General features: G+C 37.3%; 1 protein-coding gene, 1 long non-coding RNA gene and 1 pseudogene across 7 annotated transcripts in view; 1 reads left to right on the forward strand and 2 right to left on the reverse strand.

The window, feature by feature from the left end:
* Positions 1-950: 950 nt before the first annotated feature.
* Positions 951-17364, reverse strand: LOC139705246 (uncharacterized). The gene is made up of 4 exons (XR_011707151.1): positions 17229-17364; positions 4894-4930; positions 2803-2877; positions 951-1296 (listed from the first exon to the last, which is right to left on the reverse strand). It is a non-coding gene; the product is annotated as an uncharacterized lncRNA (long non-coding RNA).
* LOC139705017 (C-terminal-binding protein 2 pseudogene) lies at positions 4960-10765 on the forward strand (annotated as a pseudogene).
* A 656-nt stretch (positions 17365-18020) lies between the features above and the next one.
* The window catches only part of LOC114079098 (alpha-2-macroglobulin), a 54679-nt gene continuing 49386 nt past the window's right edge, over positions 18021-23313 (reverse strand). For all 6 annotated transcript variants that reach the window (XM_071610394.1, XM_071610393.1, XM_071610395.1 and 3 more), the window contains 8 exons: positions 22770-22993; positions 21779-21997; positions 21493-21620; positions 20550-20640; positions 19853-19921; positions 18808-18910; positions 18495-18536; positions 18021-18155 (listed from right to left, as the gene is read on the reverse strand). In XM_071610394.1, the coding sequence (XP_071466495.1) occupies positions 18139-18155; positions 18495-18536; positions 18808-18910; positions 19853-19921; positions 20550-20640; positions 21493-21620; positions 21779-21997; positions 22770-22993 (893 nt within the window). In that variant the 3' untranslated portion in view covers positions 18021-18138. The remainder of the gene's footprint in view (positions 18156-18494; positions 18537-18807; positions 18911-19852; positions 19922-20549; positions 20641-21492; positions 21621-21778; positions 21998-22769; positions 22994-23313) is intronic.

Here is a 23313-nt window from a genome sequence, read left to right on the forward strand (position 1 = left end):
GGGAAGCAGGAAAGACATCTCAGAGACCCTGGGTGAGTTTATGACAGGGATCTACTGTAATCATGTAGAGCCACTGAGGCATGTGGGAATGGTAGACTATGACCAGTACTACTCAAGATTTGAATATGCCTTTTCCCCAAATCAGACTACAGTGAGGGAAGATGTGTTAATCAGCTTTCTGATATTGTGGAAAAATACTTGGGATAATCAACTTCAAAAGATTAACTGTTTATTTTGGTTCACAGTTGTGTGGTTTTGGTCCACAGTTGGTTGGCCCATTGCTTTGGGGACTTTGGCAAGGCAACACATCCTGGTGGGAGTAAGGGAAAAGAAGAAATGCAAGTAAATGATCAAATGCTGTTAGCATTGTATTTGATGGGGGAAATCCTATTGATTGACCTCTGACTTTTGTTGTTCTGACATTTTTTGTCTAATTGCAATGAAAAGATACAATTCAGGCCTAGGACAGAAAGTGGAAACAGATCTCATTGTAGGCCCATGATAAGAGAGTTAGATAAGGTTGAATGTTAGTGTTTAGTTTAAGTGAAATATAAAATCTATCAACTGGGGGCTGGGGTTGTAGCTCAGTGGTAGAGTGCTCTCTTAGCATGCATGAGGCACTAGGTTCAATCCTCAGCACCACATAAAAATAAAATAAAGATATTGTATCCACCAAAAACTAAAAAATAAATATTAAAAAAACCTATCAGTTGATTTCAGAGTTGTAATAGAAATAGTAACATATGAAAGCTGTCATTATGGATGATAGTTCTTTTCCTATGGCTCTTAGTAGTTTTTACTGATTCTGATAGGTATTCATGTATCATATAATAAAAGTAAACATGTCAACCACATTTGTTTCTGTTAAGGGAGATTGAAATACCTGAACTCTCTTGTGATTTTACTTTTATTGATTTTTGTTCTCTGTATAATAAGATTTCAGGGAAGGCTTGGGTATAAAAGGAGCATTTATTTCCTAGTGCATAAGCTTGCATAGAAATCTCAGCTTTTCAAAGAGTAGTAGATCAAAATGGAAGATTGTTTTTCAGGAGTCAATATTCTTGTCCTTTTCCATCCAGGGAAGTGGGTGGGGAGAATTATCACAACATATATTTTCACCTTCTTTCACAGTGTCCTCAAATGAGTTCAGTATTTCTTTGCTCTTGTCATAGTTACCTGCCAAGGCAAATGCATAGGCCAGCAGTGCCTTGGTGTAGACATGGCTGCCACGGGACCCTTCCTCTGTTAGTGCCCAGGCTGACTTCAGGCAGATCAGGCATTGCGGACAACAGAGTGCTGTGAAGGGAGAACAATGTTATTCTGAGTTATGTGAAAAGAGCAGGTACTGAAATAAAAGAGATTATAGGAAGGTGATACCAGTGCTTTTCAAATCAATCAGTCAATCAATCAATCAATCTCTCTACTTATCTATCATCTATCATCTATCTCCATCCATGCAGTCTCTCTTTAACCACCATTTTAGAAATCAGTCCTTTTTTTGGTACTGGGGATTGAACTCAAGGGTGCTTTACCACTGAGCTATATCCTCAGCCCTTTTTTATTTTTTATTTTGAGACATGGTCTCACTAAGTTGCTTAGGTTCTTGCTATATTGCTGAGGCTGGCCTCAAACTTGTGGTCCTCCTGTCTCAGCCTCCTGAGTCACTGGGATTATAGGCACATACCACTGTTCCCACAAGAAATCATTCCTTTTTGTTTGTTTGTTTATTTAGTTTTTTTATGTGATGCTGGGGATTGAACCCAGTGTCTCATGCATGCTAGGCAAGCTGTCTACCACTGAGCCACAACTCCAGCCTTTTTTTTTTTTAAAGTGCTTATATTAGTACATTGTAGTGACATGTAATAGTGGAATTTATTTTGATAAATCATACATGTATGAACTTTAATTTGCTCCATTTCATTCCTTAATACTTCTCTCTCCTCCTCTTCACCCTCCTTTTCTTCATCTTTTTCTACTGATCTTCCTTCTATTTATCTATTTATTTTCAGTTGGTGCTTTATTGATATACATAAAGGTGAAATTCACGGTGGTATACCTGTACATGTACACAATGTAATTTTGTCAAATTCATCCCACATTTCCTCCCCTTTCTGATTCATCTTATCCCCTCCTCACTCTCCTTCTTCTACTTCACTGGTATTCCCTCTATCCTTGTGATGTCTGCTCCTCTTCCTTTTCCCTCTGACTTTGCTCTAGCTTTCACATAGGAGAGAAAACATTTGACTTCTCATTTGCTGAGTCTGGCTTATTTCACTTAGCATGATGCTCCTCATTTCCATTCATTTATCAGAAAATGCCAAAATTTCATCTTTCTTTTTGGCTGTATATACCATATTTTCTTTATCCATTAATCTATTGAAAGGCACTTGGGATGGTTTTATAACTTGGCTATTATGAGGTGCACTGCTATGAATATTCATGTATCTGTATCCCCATAGTATGCTGGAAATCACTCCTTTTAAAAAATTATTTTTTATTTAAAATATAAGCTGATAAGAACAGAGTTAGAGGACATTTGTTTTGGGTTAGTTTTGGAACACATGCACATTTTTATTGGACAGATCCTTTTTTCTTTTCTTTCTTTTTGATGCTAGGAATTAAACCTCATGCATTGCTAGGCAAGACACTCTACCACTGAGCTACAACCCCCAAACCAAGTGCCCCTTCCTGATGGAATTTAGAAAATGCAGAAAGTTATTTGGCATGTGAAGGAGTGGTGTAGCCACAGGTCAAAAGATTTCATAGTAGTCTGGGAAGATGGAGAAGTAATATTGTACATACAGTGACTGGGAGTGAAATCTCCAGAAGGGCAGTGGTGATATAGGCAGAGAGGGTGACTTCATCTTTTATGCCACTCTGTAAATATAAAACAGAGAAAGAGATTAATTCCACTTTAGGAAACACTTTAAGATGTTTTTCTTTTTTTAAAAAATTTTTATTGTTGGTTGTTCAAAACATTACATAGTTCTTGATATTATCATATTTCACACTTTGATTCAAGTGGGTTATGAACTCCCATTTTTACCCCCTATACAGATTGCAGAATCACATCAGTTACACATCCATTGATTTACATATTGCCATACTAGTGTCTGTTGTGTTCTGCTGCCTTTCCTATCCTCTACTATTCCCCCCCTCCCCTCCCCTCTTCTCTCTCTGCCCCCTCTACTGTCATTCATTTGTCCCCCTTGTATTATTTTTCCTTTTACCCTCACTTCCTCTTGTATGTACTTTTGTATAACCCTGAGGGTCTCCTTCCATTTCCATGCAATTTCCCTTCTCTCTCCCTTTCCCTCCCACCTCTCATCCCTGTTTAATGTTAATCTTCTTCTCATGCTCTTCGACCCTACTCTGTTCTTAGTTACTCTCCTTATATCAAAGAAGACATTTGGCATTTGTTTTTTAGAGATTGGCTAGCTTCACTTAGCATAATCTGCTCTAATGCCATCCATTTCCCTGAAAATTCTATGATTTTGTCATTTTTAATGCAGAGTAATACTCCATTGTGTATAAATGCCACATTTTTTTTATCCATTCGTCTATTGAAGGGCATCTAGGTTGGTTCCACAGTCTTGCTATTGTGAACTGTGCTGCTATGAACATCGATGTAGCAGTGTCCCTGTAGCATGCTCTTTTTAGGTCTTTAGGGAATAGACCAAGAAGGGGAATAGCTGGGTCAAATGGTGGCTCCATTCCCAGCTTTCCAAGAAATCTCCATACTGCTTTCCAAATTGGCTGCACCAATTTGCAGTCCCACCAGCAATGTACAAGTGTACCCTTTTCCCCACATCCTCGCCAGCACTTGTTGTTGTTTGACTTCATAATGGCTGCCAATCTTACTGGAGTGAGATGGTATCTTAGGGTGGTTTTGATTTGCATTTCTCTGACTGCTAGAGATGGTGAGCATTTTTTCATGTACTTGTTGATTGATTGTATGTCCTCCTCTGAGAAGTGTCTGTTCAAGTCCTTGGCCCATTTGTTGATTGGGTTATTTGTTATCTTATTGTCTAATTTTTTGAGTTCTTTGTATACTCTGGATATTAGGGCTCTATCTGAAGTGTGAGGAGTAGAGATTTGTTCCCAGGATGTAGGCTCCCTATTTACCTCTCTTATTGTTTCTTTTGCTGAGAAAAAACTTTTTAGTTTGAGTAAGTCCCATTTGTTGATTCTAGTTATTAACTCTTGTGCTATGGGTGTCCTATTGAGGAATTTGGAGCCCGACCCCACAGTATGTAGATCGTAGCCAACTTTTTCTTCTATCAGACGCCGTGTCTCTGATTTGATATCAAGCTTCTTGATCCATTTTGAGTTAACTTTTGTGCATGGCGAGAGAAAGGGATTCTGTTTCATTTTGTTGCATATGGATTTCCAGTTTTCCCAGCACCATTTGTTGAAGATGCTATCCTTCCTCCATTGCATGCTTTTAGCCCCTTTATCAAATATAAGATAGTTGTAGTTTTGTGGATTGGTTTCTGTGTCCTCTATTCTGTACCATTGGTCCACCTGCCTGTTTTGGTACCAGTACCATGCTGTTTTTGTTACTATTGCTCTGTAGTATAGTTTGAAGTCTGGTATCGCTATACCGCCTGATTCACACTTCCTGCTTAGCGTTGTTTTTACTATTCTCTCAGGTGTAATTTGATTTAAAACACTGAACTTTAGTGCATTTCTGAGTCTTTGGAGTAAGATATATAGCAATAACATGTCTCCACAATATATTCATTTTAAGGAAGAAACAACTAGTCTAATACAGTTTTATACAAGTTTAAGTGGAACTATAAAAAGAGGTACAAAGTTTTTGAGGATTTATGTTATTAAATAATATCAAAGAGTCGATGGGCTGAGAGTATGGTTCAGTGATAGAGCACTTACCTTAGCATGTGGGAGGCCCTGGGTTCAATTCCCAGTACTGAAAAAAAAAAAAAAAAAACTGAAATCATGTCGGGCAAAACATGTCTTTTATTATGTGAATATGTCCCTCACTGTTTTGTTATAGATTTTTCTAAATGATTAATATTGCTTGATATCTGACTAAAAAATATAGAAGAAATAAATTTATTTTTTGGTATTGCCTCTATAGCAATCTGGTTCCCTGGGTTACTGCTGTTGATTTCAGGTTAGTTGAAGTAAAAATCCCATATAGTCAACTTTTCCTTGCTCCATACTGCTACTCAAACCATTGACACACAATATAAAAGACTCACCAATGCGTGCACTGGGTGCAAAGTTCTAACCACACAGACAATTCAAAACTTATCTAATAGAGAGAAAATGTCCTAGTGAGATCCAGAAATCCAGGCCTTTTGAGTAACATGCTAAGGAGCACATCTCCTCATTTCTGGAGTTGGCCCACACGGAGCTTCATACCTGACTGTCCTGGCTCATACATGGGCTTGAATGACTGGACAAAAACAAGTGCTTTCTGTGCTCTTTACCAACACTGTGGGCTTTTTCTGAATTCATGGGTTGGTCCTTTTATTTGAATAGAGTGGAATGCTTCCTCTTCAAAAGGTGACTTTACTTCAAATACAAACCAAGAAGTGAAAAATTCTGCTCCATTTGTATACAATGAATCAAGGAACTTTCTATTGTCACGTATAGCTAATTAGAACTAACAAGACATTTAAAAAATAAGGAGAAAAAAAAAAAGGTTCTTGGTAGCTGAGAACACAAAAGGTCATGAGAGCCTTCATCATGTCTCCCTCTAGAGGCCTTAGCATTTATTCTTCACCTGTCCTCCTTCTACATCACAGGAAGGTAGGTGGGGGTTCCATGAATTATTACCCAAGTAAAAGGTAGAGGATAGTAAGTCATAAAGAATTGTAATAAATAGAAACCAAATTTCTTGTGGCTCAGTAGTAGCAATGGAAACATGATCAACTTTGTAGATTAAATATCACCTTAATTAAAAAGTAAATCCAACCCTGAAAACCATGGAAGAGGAAAAAACATAATACACTAATGATGATAAGAATACGTCTTGAGGATGGGTTGCCCAAAGAAAAAACTAGAAGTTTACTCAGGGTGTCAATTACATGTGAAACTTAAAGGCCTTATTTGTTCTGGTATTATTTCAGTTTGAACCTTCTTAATAGAAACTATTCTTATTTAGAAAGTAACGCATACTTTCTCTGAATCATAGGAATATGTGAGAATTAAATAGAATATTAGCATAAACTTAAGTATGCCCTCTCTCCCATTTTTGGGTAGAAAAATCTATATTTTGTTCTTTCATCAGGGTAAATATTCTCTCTAGGTTTTTCTTTGAAAACTACTGATGTCTTTCTAGAATAATTCTCTGATACTGAAAACTAATCTCCGTGCTTCTCCATTAGGAATATGGACGTACGGTTAAAGAAAATAAAACTGGGATAGGTAGTTTGTATTCCTAGTAAAGGAGATTTCAGGTATGGACATGGGAGGAGACCAGCACCATTTACTACCTGGAAAGGAAGGCATTCAGGTCAGTCGAGGACATATTTCATTGTCCATGACTGTGGTTTCCCATCATAAATATTACCATACTTTGTTCTTCCCCTGAGAAGGTAGGTTGACAGCACAATATTATGACTAGTGACAAGAAAATTGTCCTATTTCTTTCTTGGTACTGGCAATAATTCAGCTTAGTGATATCCCACTCAAGGTAGGTTCTAATGACGTGATAGTTTTATGTGCTTCCCTTACTAAACCTTTAGCACTCAAATTCCTGAGCTTCATTTTTTCTAAATTTAATTTTTTAAAAAGTAAAATATGAAAGGAATAATTATTTTCTGCATTAAAACATTCCAAGAAGATTATTCTCAATTGCCATATTTAATTCTTGAAAAATAACCCAATGCCCTTTTTATTTTCAGATTCTCCTCATTCCTAGATTTATAACATTAAATGTTCAGTTCAGAGTTTTATCATTAACCCAATTCACAACCGAGAAATGGTGAGTTTTTCTTCAGTGGTTATTCTCCAACCCCTTCCTAGTATCTGAGAGGTTTTGTCCCCAAGTTGTCCATAATTCAGCACATCACTGCTATCTCTGAAGTTTGCTAAATATCACCAGATTATTTTCTTTTTTTGCCTGCTTTAAAGTCAAATATTCTTGTTTTTCTGATTATAGCAAAGAGAAAATTAATGTGACAGCAAAATTCTTGATAATTTGTTTATTTTTGACACCAATAATAAGCTGTATTGGGACCTCATATTTTTCAAGGCACTTTGATCCTAACAACAGCACATATACATGATAGTGTCATTTCATGGACACAGAGACAGGCTCAATGAAGTCTGACCTGCCCAAAGTCTTACCTGCCTCAAGTTGCAGCTCTAGTCTTAACATATAATTCAATCATGAGTGTCAACAATTTAAATATTTGGTTTTAAAATTATTGTGTTTAGATGACTTCAACACAAAGAATAGCTCTTGAACACTGGAAGTTTAGGTCTCAGTAACAGACTATGAGAAAGTAGTCTTCCTAAATCAAATAATATCTAACTTTAGTCACAGTAACTAATAAGAGTTGGGAAAAGGACTATGTAGACTCATATAATATTAAATTTGGAAGGGACATTCAGGAACATGGATGGAGAAAGTAGAATGGTGGTTACCAGAGTCTGGGTGAGGAGATAGGGAATGGGGAAATGTTGGTCCACGCTTACAAAATTGAGGATGAATATGTTTGGGATATCTATTGCACAAAGAGTGACTAGAGTTAATTATAATATACCATATATTTCAAAATTGTTTAAAAGAGTAAATTTTAAATGTCTTACCACAAAAAATAATAACTAAGTGAGGTGATAACTATGTTTATTGCCTGTAGTTAATCATTCCACACTGTCCACGTGTATCAAAACATCAAATTTTACCCTACACATAATACAATGCTTATTTGTCAGTTAAAAGAAAAAAAGGGTATAGATAGAGATTTTAGGGGTGAAATGGCAATGGAATGGTGATGATTCAACAAAGAGGGGATGATATAGAAGGGCCTTGGGTAGTACTTACAGTTTTCTATGGACAGAGTCAACTGTAGGCAGGAGTGCAAGAAGAATTAGGATAAGACATGGCAGAGCATGTCTACCTTTCCCCATGGTGTTGGGAGAAAGTGCAAGAGAACAGGGAATGCGGGGTCTTCCTCCTCACAGTCTATCTGGTCCCAGAAATCTCTCAAATCTAGAGGGATTTATTTAAGACAGTGTTCTGTGGAAACAGGAAGATCCACCCAAGGCCTCCAAACAGAGTGTAGAATTCAGCAAGAATTTCCTGTAAGGGTCATTGATCTCACTGGTGGCCTCATGATAATCCAAGATAAATCCTAACAGGCTCAGGAGTGGTACCAGAGTAGCTGCTGTTGGTGGTGGTAAAGGCTGCAGGGAATGGAAATCCATATTATAGGTAGAATTTACTTCATTTGGCTTGGAGCAGGCTTTCTCAACCTCAGCACTATTGGACTAGGTAAATCTTCCCTGTGGTGCTTTTGTCCATTGATTGTAAGATGTTTAGCAGTATCTGCTTCTACCCACTAGAAACTGGTAGCATTCACCATGTAGGCATGTTCACCTTCTCCTTCCCTGACAAAATAGTTATTTAAGTGGCTATTTTTATGGCTCTTTACATAAATAGTAAAGGGGGCTGGTTGTGGATAATGGGCAGACTAATAAACTGTTTCCTGTTACATGTTGCTGTGTCTGCAGCTCCTTCATTAGAGCAGTGCCCACTAAACTCTTCTGACATTATTGTGTACAAACAAGCTGAAGAGATTTTGTGCAGCTAAAGGTGATTGTTTCTGGGGCTGAACTGATTAAGATTTGGGACACATCTTAATTCCTCAGTATGTTAATGTACTGGCTGGAAGTGCATTAGCATTTTCCTTCAAGATCAAGTGGGCTTTTCATTTTTGCAGAGATCCTATAAAAACATTCCTGAGGGGCACTGCAGGAAGGCGCACGGTTACAGAGTGTGCAACAGACCCATGAGGTGGCCTCAAGAACAGCTTGAATCCCTGAGGAGACCCTGGGCCTCATCAGCTTCAGTCGCAGGGGTAGGCTGTTGCTGATCAAGCCCAAGGCCTTTGGATTCAGCATTATATTTTATGATCCTTTCTTGCAGGATGGGATAGAGTGGTCCCCGGGCAGGCAGAAGATCTACACCCTGCACGACTTGTTGTATCAGAGGGACTATGTCTCCTTGCATTGCAGTCTCAAGGAACACACAGCCACCTTATCAATGACTTTACTATAAAGCAGATGAGGCAAGCGGCATTCCTTGTTAATGCAGCCCACCGTTGCCTGGCCTAGGCCCTCATGGAGGGCAAGATCTGAGAGGCAGCCCTGATCGCATGAGCTTTGTTCAGGGTCCTTTGAAAGATGCACAAAATCTCATCTGTACTTCCCACAAGGCCCGGTATAGTGAACAAGCATTACTAGAGATGAGAGGAATAGCTGCCACGGAGATCTGCAGAGCAATCACAGGTCGCATCCCAGAAAGCTTTAAGAAATTGCGTCAACAAGGAATTCTTTGTCACATCAGCTCCTTGGTCAGTAATAAACCAGCAAGCAATTCATCCTGAGCTCAATGGTGCCACATACAGGTATCAGCAGGGCATAGTAGGCATGGCTCTGGGAGGACTTCCTGCAGCCATGGAAGGGATCATCCCTGGAGGCATCCCTGTGACTCACAACCTCCCCATGGTGGCACACCCTTCCCAAGCTCCCTCTCCTAACCAGCCTACAAAACATGGGGACAATGCACAGCACCCCAGTGAGCAATAGCAGAGAATCCTGAAAGAAATCATTCAAATAAATGGACCAAGTACAGTGAAAATGGATGAATTAGGAGAAAAGGAATTTGACAGTCTTTTTAACTAATCCTGGACATATGTCTCGTTGATGTTGCAAGGTTAAAAGCTACAAGAGCTAGAAAACTGAAGATGTCATCTGCTTACAGAAACGCTGGAAGACTAGGGCGTGATTATTAATTGCCATCTTCTGTTATTGTGTGTTAAGCTTTTCATCTGTGCATCAAATCACAAAGAATAAATAGAGCTTTTTCCTGTATCCATTCCTTGGGCGCAGCAAGTCCTGAGCACCTTGCTCTAGAATGTTGCATCATCTTGATGTTCCAATCAAACATCAAAATAAAAAATATTATGAGGAACTCCCCAGCCACTTTCCTCAAAAAAAAAAAAAAAAAAAAAAAAAAAAAAAAAAAATTCCCGAGGAAGAGAAATAGTAAGTGAAAGCTAATGAAAACAAAGATAGTGGTGGGGAAGGGATGCAGGGTGGGAGCCACAAGGATGGAAGAGAAAATAAAATTTCTATATCTCATTGCTTTGCCTACGAAAGCTCCAACCAATCATTAGAGAGGTCTCACCAACTCCTGAAATTGTTTTTTTTAATCTCCAAATTATGCTATTATAATAATTATATTTGTTCTTCTATTCACTCATCAAATATTTATTAGGCAAGACTAAGATTGATACACTGCACTATACTTTTGGATAATTCTCTTAAGCAGTATGAAATGACCTTGCTGTCTTCTGATTAATTTTGGATTGAAGTCCACTTTATCTGATCTGAGGATAGAAACCCTTGTTTGTTTATGAGATGTTTGGGAATGATACTTTTCCCCCCCATTCCTTTACCTTTTGTCTGTGGATCTTTGCCTATGAGGTAAGTTTCTTGGAGATAGCATATTGTTGGGTCTTGTTTTTTAATCCAGTCTGCTGTTCAATGTTTTTTGACTGATATGTTTAGGCCATTTGCATTCATTGTTTTTATTTAGAAATAATTTTATTCTCTGCCATTTTGATTTATTTCTGGGTTTTAATTAGACTTACTTTCTTCTTTGATTGACTATTCTTCTAGAGTAGTTCCTCCCTTTGTTGGTTTTCATTTTCATATCTTCATAAAATGTTTTAGTGACTGTTTTGTAATGCAGGCTTTCTAGTTGTAAATTCCTTTTAACTTTTTTATCATGGAAAGTTTTTATTTCATCATGAAATATGAAGCTTAATTTTGGCAGATATAGTGTTTATGGTCAACATCCATTTTCTTTCAGCACTTGTTATGCATTATTCCAAGACTTCATATCTTTGAGGGCCTGCATTAAGAAATCAGCTGAGATCTGGATTGGTTTCTCTTTAGATGTAACCAGTTGTTTTTCTCAAGCAGCCTTTTAATTTTTATCCTTATCCTGAATATTGGACATTTTTATAATAATGTGCCTTGGTGTGGGTCTATTGTAATTTTGTATATTTGGGGTCCTGAAAGCCACCTGTATTTGATTTTCCATTTCATTATTTAGGTTTGGGAAATTTTCTGATATTATTTCATTGAAAAAGTTGGGCATTCTTTTGGTTTGTATCTCTGAGCCTTCATCTATCCTGATAAAATCTTAAATTTGGTCTTTTTTTGTGTTATACTATATTTCTTGAAGGTTCTGTTCATGTTACTTAACATCTTTTCTTCATGATAAACTTTGTTTTCAAGATTATTTATTTGTCTTCATTGCCTGAAACTGTCTTCCAAGTGTTGTAGTCTGCTGGTGATGCTTTCCGTTGAATTTTTAATTTGGTTTATTGATTCCTTCATTTTAAGAATTTGATTCTTCTTCAGGATTTCTGTATCCTTATTGAAGTAGTATTTCACTTCTTGGGATTTCCTCTCTGATTTCACATCATACATCATCTTTTACTTCATAGATCAATTTAATTATGAACTTTCTCATTTCCTTCTATGATATTTCTTTTACTGTGATATCATTGGGTTCTGTTAATGAGTTATTTTGATTTGTTTATGATGGTTTGTTCCCTTGTCTTTTCACGTTTGTATGTCTACCCATTTATCAGTAGAATCTGAGATGGCAGAGCTTCTACCCTATAAATTATTGTGTTTCTGAAGATTTCTAATATCTCACATTTTAGGAGGAGACAAATAATAGCAATACTCAATGAAATCAATATTCAACATTCAACTAAATACTTAGTTCCTATTTAGGCATCTACAGTGTTAATTGGTACTATATACAGAAATGGTATGGTAAGCAATTGCCAACTGTAGAGATACTATGTTCACAAAAGGGGTTTCTATTTCAAAAAGGTGAAGAGGGAGAATGCAGAGGAGATGTAGAATGTAATAATTGATAAAGGATGATGTCAGAAAGTAGTAGAAAAGAATAAAAGGAATAGTGAAAGAATAATAACATTTGGCTGTTTGCAAAAGAAAAGAGAGGAAAAGAATCAAGGGAAATAGGAGAAATACAACATAAGACTGCAATAACAACAACACAATATAAAGCAAAACCAAGGGATACTAATCAAAAGCCCCAGTTCTCAAAAGACAAAGTCAATAACTACCTTAATGAAATGCTGGAAATTAGAGGAGTGAGACGAGTGTGTATATGTACAAATGTCCATGGACCATTCAGCACGCAAAAGTTAAAAAATAAAGGTTCTTAATGGAAGATAAAGGAATTGTTTCTGTTGCAATGGTTGAAAATTTGTCTATAATATTACATGTTGGTTGTCAGTTCCTAATTATCTTTCTATTCTTTTTTTTTTTTTTCTTGAGGTATGTAGTGTGTGCAAGAGTAGTAGTTGGGGGCTGTCAGTTCCTTCCTTGTGTGGAGTTCTTCAGATTGCAAGTTCTCAGCATTTCAGGGTGGAGCAGGTTGGAGGATCTTGTCTTCTCCACTCACAGCATGGGGTCACTGTAGTGTTCTGTGAAATGGGTTCACAGAGGTGGAGTTCCTAAAGGTGGGTTTTGGGTCTAGCTAGACCCCTCGTGCTTTGTGGAATGATGTTTGGTGAAGCTTTTAAATCAGCACACTTCCAGAGCCTGGCTGCTTTCAGTCTGTGCTGGGAATCTGTATTCCTTGAGTCTCCTCTGGGTTCCACTCCAGGATGGAGGAACCAGTCCTTTGACCCCCTCTGCTTCCCAGGGCTCTTGGCCATCTGGACTCAGTCCCAAAGCACACATTCACTCCTCCCCCATCCAAACAAGTCCCTGGTCATTCCTGGTTGTCCTGAAAACTGCAGGATTCAAATGTTAGAGACATCCAGGATCTCTCAGGTCTAAATGTCTTGAATTCCACTGGATGCATCACTTTCCATGCCTGAATTGCATCTGGTTTTCTAATGACACTCTGGGTCACATGGCAGACTTCTGCTAGGTCAGGTTTTTGGACCCAGCTGGAATCACACAAATCTGGGCACCTGGGTTTGGACCCACACTCACCGGCCACTGTAGCAGTGCAGGAAAAATATGGCACTTTCCCTGATCTTGCAGGTCACTGGGAAATGTGCAGCATATCTCTCACACAAAAACAAAGAGTAGCTCACCTACTGGTTCAACTGTAGACGTGTGTGATCAATGTCATCTCTGCTTCAAGACACGCCTCAGTGCCACTTGAAGTGCAGGCTCTCTTAGACTATCAGACCTCCCCACAGTCATTTGCATCTGCAGCTGCCGGTGCCAGTGGCGGGGTTTTTCCTTTCCTTTATTTTTATTTTGTTTTACTCTGTGCAAGTTTCTGAGTCCCAGGCCATTCTGAGATTTCAGTATTAAATCCTTGCCCTCTTGCCTGGCACACTCCATGGAGCAGTTTGGAAAGTAACCTTTTTTATTCCATTATCTTGCTTTTTTCTCTAAAACTTTTTTTTAATAAGTAAATAAACATCCAATGTATAGAGCAATAATCCAGTCTGTGTATCTGTGTTCTAGGGGCAGGAATAAGGAATTTTTGGACCTTGAGAGGCAAATAAAACAATAAAACAACAACAACAAAAGACAAAAATGAAAACCCAAATTCAGGACTTATGATTTGATTCTAAAGGTTGAAGTACTTATGCCAACATGTTTGTGTCAGTTTTCTATTATTGATAAAAGATTGACATTCTGACTGAAGTGAGGTGAAATCTTAGAGTAGTTTTGATTTGAATTTCTATAATTGCTAGAGATGTTGAACATATTTTCATATATTTATTGATTGATTGTGTATCATCTTCTGAGAAGTGTCTGTTTAGTTCTTGGCCCATTTATTGATTGGGTTATTTATTTTTTTGGTGTTTAGCTTTTTGAGTTCTTTATAAAGCCTAGAGATAAGTGTTCTATCTGATGTGCAGGTGGTAAAAATTTGCTCCCAAGCTGTAGGCTTTCTATTCATCTCACTAATTGTTCCTTTTGCTGAGAAGCTTTTTAGTTTGAATCCATTCCATTTATTAATTCTTGATTTTAATTCTTGCATTATAGGAGTCTTATTAAGGAAGTTGGGGCCTAATGTGACATTTTCTTCTATTAGGTATAGGGTCTCTGGCTTAATTCCTAGGTCCTTGATCCACTTTGAGCTTAATTTTGTGCATGTAGAGAGAGAGAGGGGTTTAATTTCATTTTGTTGCATATGGATTTTCAGTTTTCCCAGCACCATTTGTTGAAGAGACTATCTTTTCTCCAATGTATGTTTTTGGTACCTTTGTCTAATATAAGATAACTGTAATTATGTGGGTTATTTTCTGTGACCTCTGTTCTGTACCATTGGTCTTCCAGTCTGTTTTGGTGCCAATACCAGGGTGTTTTTGTTACTATTGCTCTGTAGTATAGTTTAAGGTCTGATATAGTTTAAGGTCTGCTTCACTCTTCCTGCTATGTGTTGCTTTAGCTATTCTGGGTCTCTTATTTTTCCAGATGAATTTCATGATTGCTTTTTCTATTTCAATGAGGAATGCCATTGGTAATTTGATTGGAATTGCATGAAATCTGTATAGTGCTTTTGGTAGTATGGTCATTTTGACAATATTAATTCTGCCTATCCAAGAACAAGGTAGATCTTTCCATCTTCTAAGGTCTTCTTTAATTTCTTTCTTTAGCGTTCTGTAGTTTTCATTATAGAGGTCTTTCATCTCTTTTGTTAAGTTGATTCCCAAGTATTTTTTTTTTTTTTTGAGGCTATTGTAAATGTGATAGTTTTCCTTGTTTCCTTTTCAGAGGATTTGTCACTGATATGCAGAAATGCCTTTGACTTATGGGTGTTGATTTTATGTCCTGCTGCTTTGCTGAATTCATTTACTAGTTCTAGAAGTTTTCTGGTGGAATTTTTTGGGTCTTCTTGGTAAAAATTGTTTCATTGGCAAATAGTGCCAATTTGAGTTTTTCTTTTCCTATGTGTATCCCTTTAATTTCATTTTGTCTAATTGCTCTGGCCAGTGTTTCAAGAACTATGTTAAATAGAAGTGGTGAAAGAGGGCATCCCTGCCTTGTTACAATTTTTAGAGGGAATGCCTTCAATTTTTCTCCATTTAGAATGATGTTGGCCTGGAGCTTAGCATAGATAGCATAGATAGCTTTGACACTGTTGAGATATGTTCCTGTTATCCCTAGTTTTTCTAGTGTCTTGAACATGAAGGGGTGCTGTATTGTGTCAAATGTTCACTCCAGTCAGAATGGCACCTATTAAGTATACAGACAACAATAAGTGTTGGTGAGAATATGGGGGGAATGTCCACTCACACATTGCTTGGTTGGACTGCAAAATGGTGCAGCCAATATGGAAAGCAGTATGGAGATTCTTTGGAAAACTGGGAATGGAACCACCATTTGACCCAGCTATCTCACTCCTTGGTCTACACCCAAAAGATTTAAAAACAGCATACTACAGGGACACAGCCATATCAATGTTTAAGGCAGCACAATTCACAAAAGCTTAACTGTGGAACTAACCTAGATGCCGTTCAGTAGATGGATGGATAAAGAAAATGTGGTATATATACACAATGGAATATTATTCAGCATTAAAAGAGAATAAAATCATGGCATTTGCAGGTAAATGGAGTTGGAGAAGATAATGCTAAGTGAAATTAGTCAATCCCCCCAAACCAAATGCCGAATGTTTTTTTTTTTAATATAAGGCAGCTAATTCATAGTGAGGTTGGGAGCATGGGAGGATTAGAAGAACTCTAGATAGGGCAAAGGGGTGAGAGGGGAAGGGAGGGGGCATGGGGGTAGGAAAGATGGTGGAATGAGATGGACATCATTACCCTAAGTACACGTATGAAGACATGAATTGTGTGAGCTCTCAGGCATCCAGCGAGGAAGTTCACGGAACAGGGTGGAGGAAAGTGTGGCTGCGGAGTCACTAATTAAGACCTCTGGAGACCAAGCAGGAAGCAGGTCTGATTTTATTGCGCAGTTACCATGTATATATACTCAGGCATAGTTAAGCAGATTACAGGCAGCCACCAATAAAATTTCTGGCTTGCTGTCCTTGCAGTGACCAATGGAAGAGCAGGCCATAGGGAAGCACAGGGACTGCAAAACGCAGCTCACGCCCACTGCTGTGTCTACGGGTGCCCTGCCACTCACACGCATAGCACGAGGGGAGTGGCCTGCCACTCAGATGTCCGTAATGTATGCCATGTATGCAGTACTCCATGCACTTGTCCCCACAATGAATGGTGTGACTATACTTTGTATACAATCAGAGATATGAAAAATTGTGCTCTATATGTATAATATGACTTGTAATGCATTCTGATGTCATATATAACAAATTAGAATAATTTTTTAAAAATTATGTGCTTAAAACAGCAAGCACTTATCCAACATAGAGGTTTGACACAATGTGACTGAATTCACTTTACTAGAGCTTCTAGCTGCCTGTAGTTATCTTTTAATCTCTTTGGTTGTTGGTAGAACTTAGTTTCTTGCTGTTTAAGAACTGAGGTCACTGCTTTTTTGACATATATTTCCTTTTATCCTTAAGTCAACAACATGTCCAGTCTTTTTTGTGCGTCAAATCTCTCTGACTTTCCAATTAGTGAATCTCTCTATCTTCTAATGGCTCATGTGATTGCACTGGATTCTCTTGGATAATACCCAACATTTTCCCTGTTTAAGATCCAACTGCAAAATTTCTTTTTCCCTGTAGTGTAATATATTCATTGTAAGGAATGAGGGTATAGGGCTTACTGCCTACCACAACCATGTAAAGAAACCATATAAAGGAATCACCAGTGGACTGAGATAAATTCTACTTTTTTATTTTGGCTCAGTCTGGAAACAGAACTAAATATTGCTTGAACTTCAGAGTTCTTTGAAGTTCTTAGGGAATATTACCTACACCTTCTGCCAAACTCAATATTTTCAGTTTAGTGCCAAATGAAAGCTTGGATTCTAGGACTGCCCCTAGAAAGTATCATGCTCTGAATCACCCTTCTTACCTTCTTTTTCACTCTTTCTGTAAAATTACTGGAAGCTTCTGCTTCTACTTTCACATAATAGATGATTTTAGTATTGACTGCAAAGGAAATAAGATATCTTAAAAAAACATGAGATTTTGGATTTTGGGAGCTCTGATTTTTGTATCTAAACATCTTTATAGCTGAACACTTTGTATCTATGCTTTAATCCTGATTCAAATTTCCAGAAGAAGGCCTAATATAACACTCCTATTTGACTTTGTACCATAACATATATATTCTCTTTTCTGAGAAAACTTGCTTATACATGTATCACTTCAACATTTTTAGTCTGTTGTCCATTATTGAATCTGATACCCAAAGCTGGTCACCCTTAGCAGTTGGCAGATTCTGGTGTAACTTAGGACACGTAACCCCCATGCAGGTCAGGATCTGATTTTTTATGCTGCTTTCCAATATAACCTACCCAATTTTGTATTTTACTTACTTCCCTTTATTGTAAAAAGTCTCCTTTAGTCAAGTCTGTCTTTTTATTTTCTCATAAAAATACACTCATTGTTTTTTCCTTCAGGCATTTCTTTTTTTTTCCCCTTCAGGCATTTCTATAACCAAACACACAATGAATTCTCCTCATATATAATCCAACACTTTTTTCTTTCTCCTATGTGAAGCTTACTCAGACCAACATTGCTAAGTTTTATCATATTCTGAACTCACTCAGCTATTGATTGCTGTTAATTTTTGTCTCAGGTTTCTATTTGGAATCATGTAAATGGGAGAAATGATTATTGAATGAATGAGGAAGTAATGATAGAAACTGATAAGAAAAATGTTTATTTATCAAATCTTTGAAGATGCAAGAAGAGTTTCTTTTCTGTGAAGTCCTGTGAACAGAGACTATATAGCAAAGTACTTTTTGTTCACGTAGTTCTCAGGCATTTCCATGATCTGTGATAGTAGAAAGAAAAGTAAATTAAGATAAACTTGGATTTCCATGAAGAGAAAACATTCCTTTCCTTAAATTTGAGCATCATAGTGCCTAAGGAAACCCAATTAGTAGGAAATGAAATCTCTTATATATAATTATCATATAAGCAGCCTTCTAAGCCATCTGAGATTTGACAGAGTTCTTGGTTCTTCTCAAATGCATGTTTTTCTGCAACAATACACAGTGTGAGCCATATAATACCTATGAAGAATATTTAGCCAGAATTTTATGAAGGAAGAGATTTGGGAGACAAACTAGAGAAATTCTGACTTCATTTTGAAGGAGTATGAATCATTTACCTTTGCTGCAAGGAGCACTGTACTCAGCAATTGCAAACTCATCTGAAAAAAACAAACATTATATGAAGTCAGTGAAAGAATCTTTGCTGTTGGAAGAACTTAATTGTATCAGAAATGTCAATGTCATTCACTTGATGCACCACTTACTACCTTATATTTTGTATGTATCAAAGACAAAAAGGGGAGAATCAAACTTGGAGACAAAATGAAGTGATAAAGAGAATTTAATGTAATAAATCACCCCTATACATTTTTTAAACCTATGTTTCTGATGAGGAATTTTAATTTCTATGTGAAAGTTGTCCACACTTACCTGTCTCATAGTAATCATAGACTTTCACTATGGCTGGTTTCAGATCTCTTACTGGAATATCTTGCAGAACTGTGAAGGACAAGTTCAGTGTCTGATTTGACACCTATAAAGCAAAAGAGAGTTAAATGGACTTTCCAGGAAGTTTTCTTTTCTCCTTGGATGAATAAGCATTCATCTGCTTTTTTTTTGGGGAAAAACCCCTTTATCAACTAACTGCATACTACAAGATCCTTAATTGTACAAAAGTCCTTAGACTAGAAGGGAAATTTGCCAAAACATTTCTTAAATAATGAACACAATTTATATAACTTCCATCAGTGCCATAATGTGGCTCTGTGCATGGGGGAAATACTGTATGCTTTTTGTTGGTTAACTGGCTAAGTCTTTTTTTTTTTTTAAACTATTCAAAGATTTGGTATAGTTTTGCTTTTCCATTTTTTGGAAGTACTTGTGTAGACTTGAAGAGGTATGTAAATAACATACCACTGCTGGTTTGTTTTAAGTTTGTTTTTGCTTTTGTTTTTAATAATGATTTTGCAAAGTGTGATTCCTATCAATATAGGCATGCATAAACTATGTTGCCATACCTATCTATAAAATCACATTGGTTCATTGGTGAACTGATTATCATTATCTTTATTATTATTGGTTTTTATTATTTTATGATCCAAGTCTAGCTGAGATTGACAGTGTTTTTCCCTTTTATATTGTTGATGGGGATGCTGATATAATAATTGACTAATTGCAATTGGTTACTTCCTTACATTATCCAGTATCTTCAAAATAACTTGTGGACATAATGAAAACATTTTGTAGAAAATCCCTTGCTTATAGGGTTCAAGAAATATTTATATCCAAATATTAGAATAAGCTACTTCTACTCATAATCCCAGGTTTAAATAAAAGAGAAGAAAAACATTCATTTGAGTTCTCAGATTTCTAGTTTAGAAGGGATGTCTACAAAACGCATGAACTTACTTCCAAGACAACATCTTTAGAAGGATTTTTATTATATTTTTTTCAGCTACACTGGCAGGGCTCTCACCTTATCCAGGTAAATCAAGACATGATTGTTGCTGACTTCAGTCCGGTTCACATGGTTCAGTCTTTCAAGCTGAAGAAAATTAAAATAACACAATGTTAATAAAATAAATGAAACCCCTAGAGGATCCAGAGGGGGGAAAATTCTTATTCCGAATTCCTTCAAATGCTTTTTGTAAGTAAAAACATGTAGGAAAAATAAAAATTAAAGGTAATTTGGCTGAAGAGTTTAATAGTAGTATGGCACATGACCCATGGTAAAATTGATTTATCTGAAAGGAACTAAATAGCCTAAACTTGGGAATTACTCCTATTTCATATTGTTTATTTGTGATGGAAATTTTTTGTTTTGTTTGACTTAGAGCAATCTCTTCTCTTAACTGCTGTAATATTTATGATAGTTCATGTAAGTCATTTTCATGTTTTTTCTTGGGTTCATGTTCATGTGCATTAAGATTCTAAGCTCTGTGCAAGCAGGAACCTATGATATTTTTTACCTTAGCCATCATGACTTCTGACAGAACACTCAGCACTTGGTGGGAATTCATACAAACATGCCAAATTATAATTGTGAGTCTGGAGATAATATAAATCATTGATAGAGGTTGATTTAATATTGTTTCAATAACAGTATTTTCTTGGTGTAGGGATACATAAAACATTAAATAGAACAGAGTATCCTGGGCTTATAATAAACCTACCATTTTCACTGTTGGTTTCAGGGGGATGAAGCCAGAAACCATCTTTACATCAGCAATGACCATGTTGGAGGCAGGACGACTCCCAGTGTATCTAAGAACCCAACAAAGGAAGGGATTAGGGTTTTCTATGTTATTAAATATTCCCGTTTTTCTATGTCATATTAAGTACTCTACAAGGTACACATTAAATCCTCCCAAATATGCCATCCCAATGGTTAGAAAAGTGGTAGTGCATAAGAATTTTTAATAGGACCTGTTACAGCTATAGAGACCAGCCCTACTCAAGAACTTATTGAATCAGAATTTCAAATGTGTGGATTCTGAGGATCTGTGTTTTAAGAAAGCACCACAAGTGATTCTTTGACTGGGGGCCTCTAATCTATGCCAGTTGTTTATTACATACACTTATCTTAATATTTTCCCAGCCAAATTATAATATTCTTACAGACACTTTTTTTTTGAGGTTGGTATCTATTTAAATGTATATAAATATTTTTCCCTCCCAAATTGATTGTATTCTATGTAACTTGAGATTTATTCATTGCTTGTTGGAATTACAACCAAAGATTCACTCTTTTCTCCTATTCAAGCTTTGCAAGAATTCTCTCTTTGCCATAACTATATCAAGTACAACAGGATTTCAGGATTTCATTAGATTGAAGGAATTCAGGTCATAGGTAATGTGATATTCTTTTTTTTTTTTATTGAGGAGAAACATTAACTTTTAAGTAACATTAGACAATAATAGGTCCTAGAGGCAGGGGATGGACAATTTAAACTTCATCACCAAGAAATTCTATTGCACCAACATAAAAGAATATATTACCTTTTAAATAAATGCAGTGTGAGCACTTACTGTCACAATGTTTAGCTTGAAGAGGAGTCCAGGTAAGAAGACTGGTTGTTACTCCTAGAATTAGGTGATATAGTCAAAAAATCTTACCTGATATTCATTGAGATCTGGAAGGTGGTGTGGCTTTTGGGTCCATCACAAGTTTGGGGAAGAGTCAGTACCTCTAAAGCAAATGGGAAGTCTTCCTTGTCTGGGAGAATATTGTATTTCAAGGATGTCTGTGGAATATTAAAGACAAAATCTCTTTTGTCCTCTTATCAGAATTCCCGTCATCTTCCTCAGTTCTGATTTGCCTCCATGGTTTGCTGAGCTAGGGTTTTTGGGTGATAACAGATACTGTGTAAACCCTTGTCCTCCTTTACCCTGAGAGTCTCACCTGGAGGTAGACACATCCTTCTCCCGTCACTCTTGCACCGTATTCCCCAGGCACTGTTGGTAAGGAGACCCGCTGTAGTAACAGGCGGTTGTTGTTGTCCACTTGGAATTTTGAGGTAAATGTCCCTGAAGACTGGATGGTGACCTGTGCAGCTTTCCCAGTCCTAGTAAAAGTAGCTGCTCCATATTTGGACAAAGCATGGAGAGTCACCACTGTGTCCTGAAAGAGGAGTGGGAGAACCCACTTAGATATTGCAATGGTTTGGAAATGGTTTGTCCTTTTGGGTTCACGTGTTGAATGTCTGGTCCTCAGAGTGGTGAAATTGAGAGGTGGTGGAATCTTTTAAGAGGTGAGGCCTAGTGGGAGGTCCTTAAGTCATTGAGGGCACTGCCCTTGGAAGGATGAAGGTAGTTCTTATAGGACTCCTTGGTAGTTCTTGTAAGGTGGGTATTATTAAAAAAAAAAAAAAAAGCCTAGCCCCATCCAGATATATGGCTTCCTTGTTTTGAGATGTTATCTCATCTTCGTGTTTAGATACATGGTTATATAGTTAGACTTAGGAAGTTGGATGGGTAAAAACAATTCCTTATGCTTCTAAGAATGAATGTGTACTAAGAGGCAGATGGGGGCATGAAATGTGTCAGAGGACCTGAAAATGGAGATTCTCAAGGCAAGATTATTGTATTTAGAGTTCCCGTGAACAGTTTTGAAGGGATTCCTAAAACTGGAGAAGAGTTGGTAGGAGACTTCCCCCTTGTTCTGCTGATGCCACACCACTACTTTAGGGAGGCAGAGTTTTGAAAACAGGAGACTGTGATAACACAGGGACAGGGTGCCAGAATTCTATGCATTTTCTTTTTAGTCATCTTTGACTTATATAATTATCCCTATATACTGACAATCTTTCAAGGTATTTTCATTTTCATTTTTTTCTCCTGTGTTTGTCTTTTTCTACTTGAAGGTTAATTGAAGATTCTGGCAAATAACCAACCTGGGTGGAGGAGAAACCACCATGGGAATTCTGTTGCTTTGTGATCCACTTTACAATGGGCACTGCAGAAGTCAGGTCCTTTGAGGTCGGGGCCGGCTGGACTGTGAGGAGAGTGAGGAGCACATAGGCCGTCATCTCTACCTCAGCAGAGGGAGCCTGGGGTTGATACAAAAGTCCCTGTGGTGCCTTGGGTTTCTGAGGCCGTGTCCAGTGGATAGTATTATCTGGGTGGGAGAAATAGATACTCATAAGTGACTAAATATTCATATTTATTTTAAGATGAAAGTATCCAAATTGGAGCTGAAGAGAGGGTTTCTTTCTGATTGTAATATTTCAAACCTCATAGAGACACGTTCCCCTCAATGAAAATATGAACTTGGTGTGTTTCAACCAAGTTAAGGCAGCTAATGTTGCCAGAGTCAGAACCTTTTGCCATCTGTACTTTGAAATAGTTACTACAGTTGGGATGGCAGAGCAAGTTCTCTCACTGGTCGTGGCTATTTCCTATTTCTGATGTTGTTTAAACCATATCTAGAATATGTCA

This window comes from Marmota flaviventris, chromosome 3 (genome assembly GCF_047511675.1).
Source record: "Marmota flaviventris isolate mMarFla1 chromosome 3, mMarFla1.hap1, whole genome shotgun sequence".
Lineage (NCBI taxonomy): Eukaryota > Metazoa > Chordata > Mammalia > Rodentia > Sciuridae > Marmota > Marmota flaviventris.